The following is a 10154-nucleotide window of genomic DNA, read 5'->3' as shown; positions in this document are numbered from 1 at the left end:
CCGTCTTGGAGAAGTCAATGTCATGTGAGCCCACTGAATTATAACAGTGATCTGCCACGGCAGAGGAGTTCGTCCTACCGTGTTTCAAGTCTGCTTTGTGTTCGCGGATGCGGTCCGAGATATGTCTTTTGGTTTCTCCAATGTAGCTACTACCACAGAGGCACTTTAGTTTGTAAACGCCCGGGTACTGTATGTCTGGAACAGCATCTTTTACAGATGGAACTAAATCACGGATTTTATGTACTGTGTTGAATCGGACCTGGATCTTGTGTTTGTTCAGGATTTTGGAGATCTTTTTAGTGACCCCTGCAATGTAGGGTAAGGTGATGGTTTTGAGTGGCTCCACAAGACGATCCTTCTTCATGACTGGAGTGATGGCTTTGCGGATTGTGTAGTCGGAGTAGCCATTAGCCCTGAGAGCCTGGTGTACGTGCTTGAGTTCACTGGTAATGTGTTCCTGGTCGGAAATGCATTGGGCTCTATGGTATAGAGTCTTGATGAGGGAGTTCTTCTGGGATGGATGGTGGTGGGAATCCGGTTTCAAGTAAGCATCTGTATGGGTAGCTTTCCTGTAGACAGAGTGGCTCATTGAACCATCATGTCTTCTTTTAATTAAGACATCCAAAAAGGGTAGTTTGCCATCTTTTTTTTACACTAACCTCTGCTGTTGCAACTTCTCTCAATGCAAAACGAATTCTAGCTAGAACTAGCTTCGCTCTTATCTCGGAAAAAATCAGACTTACACGCACCGAACTCGATCAGTTAGACAAGACACTCTACAAATCACACTTAAAATTGACAGCAACAATGTCTACATCGGATTGGGAACATGTAGACAATATGACTACCTCTTCGGCTGCCACTATGTCGAACAAATGTAGGGACAATTTGATTTCAAATTCAATCACCTCTCCAGCAAAAAATCGGATCCACACACCGAAAAGATAGACGTCAACAAAGTCGTAATTAATCGCAGTAACAGTTCCATTTCTGATGGTCTGAAATCCGTTTTAGCTAAAGGTCTAAACTTTGCTGTCACACCGAGACACTTACCGGTTAATGATATCATTGCCCATGTCGACGTTGCACTCAAGGGCTTGAGTCACATCTCTGCAGACGTAGCAAGATCTGAAATCGCTGCAACCCTCAAAAACGCTAAGTTGCCACCCAGCAACATCAGCAAAGACGAACGTTTTGAATTATCTCAATTAAAAAATAGGGATGATATTGTCGTCCTCTCAGCCGACAAAGGCAATGCCACTGTCATCATGGACAAAACAGAATATAACAACAAAATTCAAGAACTACTCAACGATGGCAGCTACACAAAAATAAAAAGAGATCCCACCAACAGCCTGGTCACCAAAACGAACAAAATAATCTCTGATTCACCAGCATTAATTGATGAGATCAAACAGTTCTCGTTGAAGCCCTCTGCTGCCAGACCACCAAGATTATATGGCCTTCCAAAGATACACAAAGAAGATACACCCCTTCGTCCCATCGTCTCTACTATCAGCTCCCCCACCTACAAACTGGCACGTTTTCTTGCTGATATACTGCGACCTTTCACTGGAAAAACCACCTCTGCGGTACTAAATTCTATTCACTTGGTATCGACAATCAAAGGCATTTCCCTGTCCCCAAACGACCTGCTTGTCAGTTTTGATGTGGTGTCCTTGTTCACCAAAGTCCCGGTACCTGACACCATCGCTATCATTGAAGACCTGGTTCATCAAGGACTGCATACTGATGTACCCCCCCTGGTGAGACATTGCTTAACCAACACTTACTTCACCTGGAATGGAACTTTCTACAAACAAACTGAGGGCACCCCAATGGGCTCCCCCCTATCTCCGGTTGTAGCCAACGTATTCATGGAAAAATTTGAAACTGACGCCATCCAGACTGCCACTCTACGCCCGACCTTATGGAAGAGGTACGTTGATGACACCTTTGTCATCTGGCCACATGGCCAGCCTGCTCTAGACCAATTCCGCGACCACATCAATTCCATACACCCAGCCATCAGATTTACCATGGAGGTCGAAAAAGATGGCAAACTACCCTTTTTGGATGTCTTAATTAAAAGAAGACATGATGGTTCAATGAGCCACTCTGTCTACAGGAAAGCTACCCATACAGATGCTTACTTGAAACCGGATTCCCACCACCATCCATCCCAGAAGAACTCCCTCATCAAGACTCTATACCATAGAGCCCAATGCATTTCCGACCAGGAACACATTACCAGTGAACTCAAGCACGTACACCAGGCTCTCAGGGCTAATGGCTACTCCGACTACACAATCCGCAAAGCCATCACTCCAGTCATGAAGAAGGATCGTCTTGTGGAGCCACTCAAAACCATCACCTTACCCTACATTGCAGGGGTCACTAAAAAGATCTCCAAAATCCTGAACAAACACAAGATCCAGGTCCGATTCAACACAGTACATAAAATCCGTGATTTAGTTCCATCTGTAAAAGATGCTGTTCCAGACATACAGTACCCGGGCGTTTACAAACTAAAGTGCCTCTGTGGTAGTAGCTACATTGGAGAAACCAAAAGACATATCTCGGACCGCATCCGCGAACACAAAGCAGACTTGAAACACGGTAGGACGAACTCCTCTGCTGTGGCAGATCACTGTTATAATTCAGTGGGCTCACATGACATTGACTTCTCCAAGACGGAGGTTCTTTGCAAACCAACCGGCTACCATGAGAGATTCGTTCATGAGGCCATTCACATATACAAGCACAGAGACAATTTCAACCGAGAAGATGGATTCAGGCTTAGTAACCACTGGAAAGATGTTTTAAATCATTTCTGTTCTTAATCAATTGTATTTTTACGATGACCTTCAGACCGCCAGCATTGCCTCTTAATACCTCTCACACCACGGTTAATGGTATAGTTTTACAATATGGAGCATACTAGGGCCTCGCAGCTGTCTCTCTCCCCCTCCTCTGTTCCAACCATGGACGAACTCGTCCATCTGAACGGGACCCGTAGCTATCCGTGGGGCTGAAATTTGAGGGTAAGAATCCACCCATTTTTTCGCCATATAGCATTGTGATATATAACGACTTATTGTTGGTAGCTTAGCTGATTGGAGAATATAGAGTTTATTGATAACATGAAGGTAATTTATATTTTAGTTTTTATTGGTTCACTATATAGTACTGTGAATAGCTCAGATGTGTAGTCATTTCTGTGACCAGTCACTAGCTAATCACTCAGTTGTTTCAATGCTGGATTCGCCTAGTTATTTCAATGCTAAATTCTCCTGTTTGATTTGTACTAAGGGCCTCGGTGAAGGTGTATGCTCTGACTTTAACGTAGCTATTTCTGCAGCAGGTACAAGCTAACCACTCAGCTATCTCAATGCTAAATTCTATGCTAATTCCATTGTCAAGATGTGTATGCCTTAACTTAGCTATTTCAATGGTAAATTCTATGCTAATCCCTTTAACAATGGGTGCCTCTGCGGGTGTGTATGCTTTAACTTTTAACATAGCTATTTCTGTGACCAGTCACAAGCTAATCATTCAGCCATTTCAAGGCTAAATTCTATGCTAATTCCTTTGTCAAGGCGCTTTGTTCCTCTCACACAGCTTAAAGGCCGTATCTGAACGTGGCTCTTTCACTCCAGCGCTGTCCTACCAGACAGTCTCGCCCCCTTCACCTGATGAAGGCCGCTTGTGTTGTGGCCGAAACGTCGTGAGAATATTATTGTGATATTTTATTTTATCAATTTATTATTTTATTATCATTCTACGTGACTTTACCGAAAGAACCAAAGAATATGAATCATTGCAGTCACGAAAGCTTTAAATCGAAATTTAACCGCCTCTACGGGGAGGGATTCCACACATCCTTAAGATCATTCAACAGACTTCGGGATAAGAAGGCTCAACTAATCGAGTCTCTCACCTTTCTGAAGAGATGCCGCGACTCTAAGGTAATACCAACCGCATTTACACTAACCTCTGCTGTTGCAACTTCTCTCAATGCAAAACGAATTCTAGCTAGAACTAGCTTCGCTCTTATCTCGGAAAAAATCAGACTTACACGCACCGAACTCGATCAGTTAGACAAGACACTCTACAAATCACACTTAAAATTGACAGCAACAATGTCTACATCGGATTGGGAACATGTAGACAATATGACTACCTCTTCGGCTGCCACTATGTCGAACAAATGTAGGGACAATTTGATTTCCAAATTCAATCACCTCTCCAGCAAAAAATCGGATCCACACACCGAAAAGATAGACGTCAACAAAGTCGTAATTAATCGCAGTAACAGTTCCATTTCTGATGGTCTGAAATCCGTTTTAGCTAAAGGTCTAAACTTTGCTGTCACACCGAGACACTTACCGGTTAATGATATCATTGCCCATGTCGACGTTGCACTCAAGGGCTTGAGTCACATCTCTGCAGACGTAGCAAGATCTGAAATCGCTGCAACCCTCAAAAACGCTAAGTTGCCACCCAGCAACATCAGCAAAGACGAACGTTTTGAATTATCTCAATTAAAAAATAGGGATGATATTGTCGTCCTCTCAGCCGACAAAGGCAATGCCACTGTCATCATGGACAAAACAGAATATAACAACAAAATTCAAGAACTACTCAACGATGGCAGCTACACAAAAATAAAAAGAGATCCCACCAACAGCCTGGTCACCAAAACGAACAAAATAATCTCTGATTCACCAGCATTAATTGATGAGATCAAACAGTTCTCGTTGAAGCCCTCTGCTGCCAGACCACCAAGATTATATGGCCTTCCAAAGATACACAAAGAAGATACACCCCTTCGTCCCATCGTCTCTACTATCAGCTCCCCCACCTACAAACTGGCACGTTTTCTTGCTGATATACTGCGACCTTTCACTGGAAAAACCACCTCTGCGGTACTAAATTCTATTCACTTGGTATCGACAATCAAAGGCATTTCCCTGTCCCCAAACGACCTGCTTGTCAGTTTTGATGTGGTGTCCTTGTTCACCAAAGTCCCGGTACCTGACACCATCGCTATCATTGAAGACCTGGTTCATCAAGGACTGCATACTGATGTACCCCCCCTGGTGAGACATTGCTTAACCAACACTTACTTCACCTGGAATGGAACTTTCTACAAACAAACTGAGGGCACCCCAATGGGCTCCCCCCTATCTCCGGTTGTAGCCAACGTATTCATGGAAAAATTTGAAACTGACGCCATCCAGACTGCCACTCTACGCCCGACCTTATGGAAGAGGTACGTTGATGACACCTTTGTCATCTGGCCACATGGCCAGCCTGCTCTAGACCAATTCCGCGACCACATCAATTCCATACACCCAGCCATCAGATTTACCATGGAGGTCGAAAAAGATGGCAAACTACCCTTTTTGGATGTCTTAATTAAAATAAGACATGATGGTTCAATGAGCCACTCTGTCTACAGGAAAGCTACCCATACAGATGCTTACTTGAAACCGGATTCCCACCACCATCCATCCCAGAAGAACTCCCTCATCAAGACTCTATACCATAGAGCCCAATGCATTTCCGACCAGGAACACATTACCAGTGAACTCAAGCACGTACACCAGGCTCTCAGGGCTAATGGCTACTCCGACTACACAATCCGCAAAGCCATCACTCCAGTCATGAAGAAGGATCGTCTTGTGGAGCCACTCAAAACCATCACCTTACCCTACATTGCAGGGGTCACTAAAAAGATCTCCAAAATCCTGAACAAACACAAGATCCAGGTCCGATTCAACACAGTACATAAAATCCGTGATTTAGTTCCATCTGTAAAAGATGCTGTTCCAGACATACAGTACCCGGGCGTTTACAAACTAAAGTGCCTCTGTGGTAGTAGCTACATTGGAGAAACCAAAAGACATATCTCGGACCGCATCCGCGAACACAAAGCAGACTTGAAACACGGTAGGACGAACTCCTCTGCCGTGGCAGATCACTGTTATAATTCAGTGGGCTCACATGACATTGACTTCTCCAAGACGGAGTTTCTTTGCAAACCAACCGGCTACCATAAGAGATTCGTTCATGAGGCCATTCACATATACAAGCACAGAGACAATTTCAACCGAGAAGATGGATTCAGGCTTAGTAACCACTGGAAAGATGTTTTAAATCATTTCTGTTCTTAATCAATTGTATTTTTACGATGACCTTCAGACCGCCAGCATTGCCTCTTAATACCTCTCACACCACGGTTAATGGTATAGTTTAACAATATGGAGCATACTAGGGCCTCGCAGCTGTCTCTCTCCCCCTCCTCTGTTCCAACCATGGACGAACTCGTCCGTCTGAACGGGACCCGTAGCTATCCGTGGGGCTGAAATTTGAGGGTAAGAATCCACCCATTTTTTCGCCATATAGCATTGTGATATATAACGACTTATTGTTGGTAGCTTAGCTGATTGGAGAATATAGAGTTTATTGATAACATGAAGGTAATTTATATTTTAGTTTTTATTGGTTCACTATATAGTACTGTGAATAGCTCAGATGTGTAGTCATTTCTGTGACCAGTCACTAGCTAATCACTCAGTTGTTTCAATGCTGGATTCGCCTAGTTATTTCAATGCTAAATTCTCCTGTTTGATTTGTACTAAGGGCCTCGGTGAAGGTGTATGCTCTGACTTTAACGTAGCTATTTCTGCAGCAGGTACAAGCTAACCACTCAGCTATCTCAATGCTAAATTCTATGCTAATTTCATTGTCAAGATGTGTATGCCTTAACTTAGCTATTTCAATGGTAAATTCTATGCTAATCCCTTTAACAATGGGTGCCTCTGCGGGTGTGTATGCTTTAACTTTTAACATAGCTATTTCTGTGACCAGTCACAAGCTAATCATTCAGCCATTTCAAGGCTAAATTCTATGCTAATTCCTTTGTCAAGGCGCTTTGTTCCTCTCACACAGCTTAAAGGCCGTATCTGAACGTGGCTCTTTCACTCCAGCGCTGTCCTACCAGACAGTCTCGCCCCCTTCACCTGATGAAGGCCGCTTGTGTTGTGGCCGAAACGTCGTGAGAATATTATTGTGTTATTTTATTTTATCAATTTATTATTTTATTATCATTCTACGTGACTTTACCGAAAGAACCAAAGAAGATTAATAAACTTATATTTCATATGTGGAGACATACATGACATAACATGTGATACTGTACTGTAACGTATTTGTGTGTCTACTGCATATTAAAGTTTCGACAGCGTGAGTGACGCTAAAACTAACGTTGATCCCAGAAATCATTGATCCGTTTCAGCATTAAAATGCATTAAAAAATACAATAACACATCTATAAATAATTCTAGAATTCTTGTATTGTACATAATCATGCCGATAAATACTGCTACAAGTGATTAAGTAAAGAAAATTGTTTATGAAGTGATTTTTTAAAATATATTATAACTGCGGTTGGATTTGAACCCGTGACCTTTTGACTCCTGACGCCTGGCGGCGAGGTTTGTAAGTATATAAAACACAATAATAATAATAAATATTGATTTGAAGCCTTCAAGACTGCAGGAATCCATACTCTTTGGTTCTTTCGGTGAGGTCCCTTAGGTAGAAGAAGACAAATAATAATATATCACGACGTTTCGATTGCCACACAAGCAACCGTCTTCAGGTGGGAGTGAGAAACAGGCTGCTGCAACAAGTCCTTATATAGAGAGCCGAGAGGGGGGGTTGCCACATCGGGCAAGAGGGTGGGGGCTGGAGCTTGTGGGGACGATGTGGCCATTGTATTGTGAGATATTAACATGTCAATGTGTAGTTGACGGTATATCCGCCACTAGCAGGATAGAGCGCTGAACAGGGTGAAGGAAAGGTGCGGAGATGATCGAGTGTCGAGTGTAATGACGAGACACAAACAGACAGAGAGAGACAGACAGAGAGAGAGACACACAGACAGAGAAAGACACAAACAGACGGAGAGAGACACACAGAGAGACACAAACAGACAGAGAGAGACACACACAGACAGAGAGAGACACACACAGACAGAGAGAGACACACACAGACAGAGAGAGACACACACACAGACACAGAGACACAAACACAGACAGAGAGACACACACAGACAGAGAGAGACACACAGAGAGAGACACAGAGAGAGAGAGAGACACACAGACAGAGAGAGACACACAGAGAGAGAGACACACAGACAGAGAGAGACACACAGACAGAGAGAGACACAGAGAGAGAGACACACACAGACAGAGAGAGACACAAACAGACGGAGAGAGACACACAGAGAGACACAAACAGACAGAGAAAGACACACACACAGAGAGAGAGACACACACATCCAGAGAGAGACATACACACAGAGAGACACACACAGACAGAGAGAGACACACACAGACAGAGAGAGACACACACACAGACACAGAGACACAAACACAGACAGAGAGACAAACACAGACAGAAAGAGACACAGAGAGAAAGAGAGACACACACAGACAGAGAGAGACACATAGAGAGAGACACACACAGAGACACACACAGACAGAGAGACACAGAGAGAGACACACACAGAGAGAGACACACACAGACAGAGAGAGAGACACACAAAGAGAGAGACACACACAGACAGACAGAGAGAGACACAAACAGACGGAGAGAGACACACAGAGAGACACAAACAGACAGAGAAAGACACAGAGAGAGAGAGAGACACACACACATCCAGAGAGAGACACACACACAGAGAGACACACACACACACAGAGAGACACACACAGACAGGGAGAGACACATAGAGAGACACGCACACAGAGAGAGACACACAGAGAGAGACACACACAGAGAGAGAGAGAGACACACAGACAGAGAGAGAGAGACACACAGAGAGAGACACACAGACAGAGAGAGAGACAGACAGAGAAACAAAGACAAAGATCCCCCATATAGCCTTAACAGACTGTAGGGGCAAGTGCTGTTAGCAAGCACCTTTGAAGGTTGGAACGGTACACGAGGGGGTGGGTGGCCAGCACCACGATCGACCGCCTTTGTCTCCCAAGTGGCAATGTTTACACACCGCACCAGGTACTCATTTGAGGCTGAGTCGACCTAGGGGAGGCCCGGGACCGGTTCAGATAATCATCACTGGTGTAGGCCGTGAGCGGGAATCGAACACAGGTCGCCAGGTTCATAGTGCAGCGCGCTAACCGCTACACTATTGCTCCCCACCAGAGAGAGACACACACACAGGGACACACAGAGAGAGACACACACAGACAGAGAGAGACACGTAGAGAGAGACACACACTGACAGAGACACATAGAGAGAGACACACACAGATACATACAGAGAGAGATACACACAGACAGAGAGAGACACACACCTAGAGAGACACACACAGAGAGAGAAACAAAGACAAAGATCCCCCGTATAGCCTTAACAGACTCTAGGGGCAAGTGCTGTGAGCAAGCACCTATAAAGGCCGGCACGGCACACGAGGGGGTGAGAGAAACACACAGAGCCCTTTGGTGGCTTATCACAGGACAGGATTACTGGAATATTTTATTTTAAATTCATTAACTTACATGTCCTTTGTGGAGACATACATGATATAACATGTGATACTGTACCGTAATGTATTTGTGTGTCTACTGCATATGAATGTTTTGGCAGCGTGAGTGACGCTAAAACGAACGTTGCTCCCAGTAATCATGGATCCGTTGAAGTATTAAAATGCATTTTTTTAAAATACAACAACACATCTTGTATAAATAGTTCTGGAATTTTAGTATTATACATAACCGTGCCGATAAATACTGCTACAAATGGCGAAGTAAAGAAAATGATAGTTTATCTTCTTTGGTTCTTTCGGTAAAGTCACGTAGAATGATACGTGACATTACCGAAAGAACCAAAGAAGATGAATCATTGCAGTCACGAAAGCTTTAAATCGAAAAATGATAGTTTATGAAGTGAATGTTTTAAAAAATAATATACCGGCGGTTGGATTTGAACCCGTGACCTCTTGACTCCTGACGGCGTGGTTTGTAAGCATATAAAGCACAATAATAATTAAATTAAAAAGGGGGCCTAAGACATCACGGTACTAAATGAACCTACAGGCAGGCGCGACACCTTCTCACCTAAT

At 43.8% G+C, this 10154-nt stretch overlaps 2 protein-coding genes across 2 annotated transcripts; both read left to right on the top strand.

Moving 5' to 3' along the window:
• Window positions 1-1268: 1268 nt before the first annotated feature.
• On the top strand, window positions 1269-2375 carry LOC142924602 (uncharacterized; the record flags this gene model as incomplete). Its single annotated transcript, XM_076067140.1, has 1 exon — window positions 1269-2375. A coding segment is annotated over exon 1 (1107 nt), but the record flags the coding sequence as incomplete, so codon positions are not given.
• Window positions 2376-4604: 2229 nt separating this feature from the next.
• LOC142924601 (uncharacterized) lies at window positions 4605-9688 on the top strand. The gene is made up of 2 exons (XM_076067139.1): window positions 4605-5774; window positions 9680-9688. The coding sequence occupies exons 1-2, from the start codon at window positions 4605-4607 to the stop codon at window positions 9686-9688; spliced, it is 1179 nt and encodes a 392-aa protein (XP_075923254.1).
• The last annotated feature ends 466 nt before the right edge of the window (window positions 9689-10154 follow it).

Source organism: Petromyzon marinus, chromosome 15, assembly GCF_048934315.1.
Source record: "Petromyzon marinus isolate PM22_M1 ecotype Great Lakes invasive population chromosome 15, UKy_Petmar_22M1.pri1.0, whole genome shotgun sequence".
NCBI lineage: Eukaryota > Metazoa > Chordata > Hyperoartia > Petromyzontiformes > Petromyzontidae > Petromyzon > Petromyzon marinus.
Note: the sequence above shows the minus strand (reverse complement) of the source record. Positions and strands in the feature narration are given on the sequence as shown.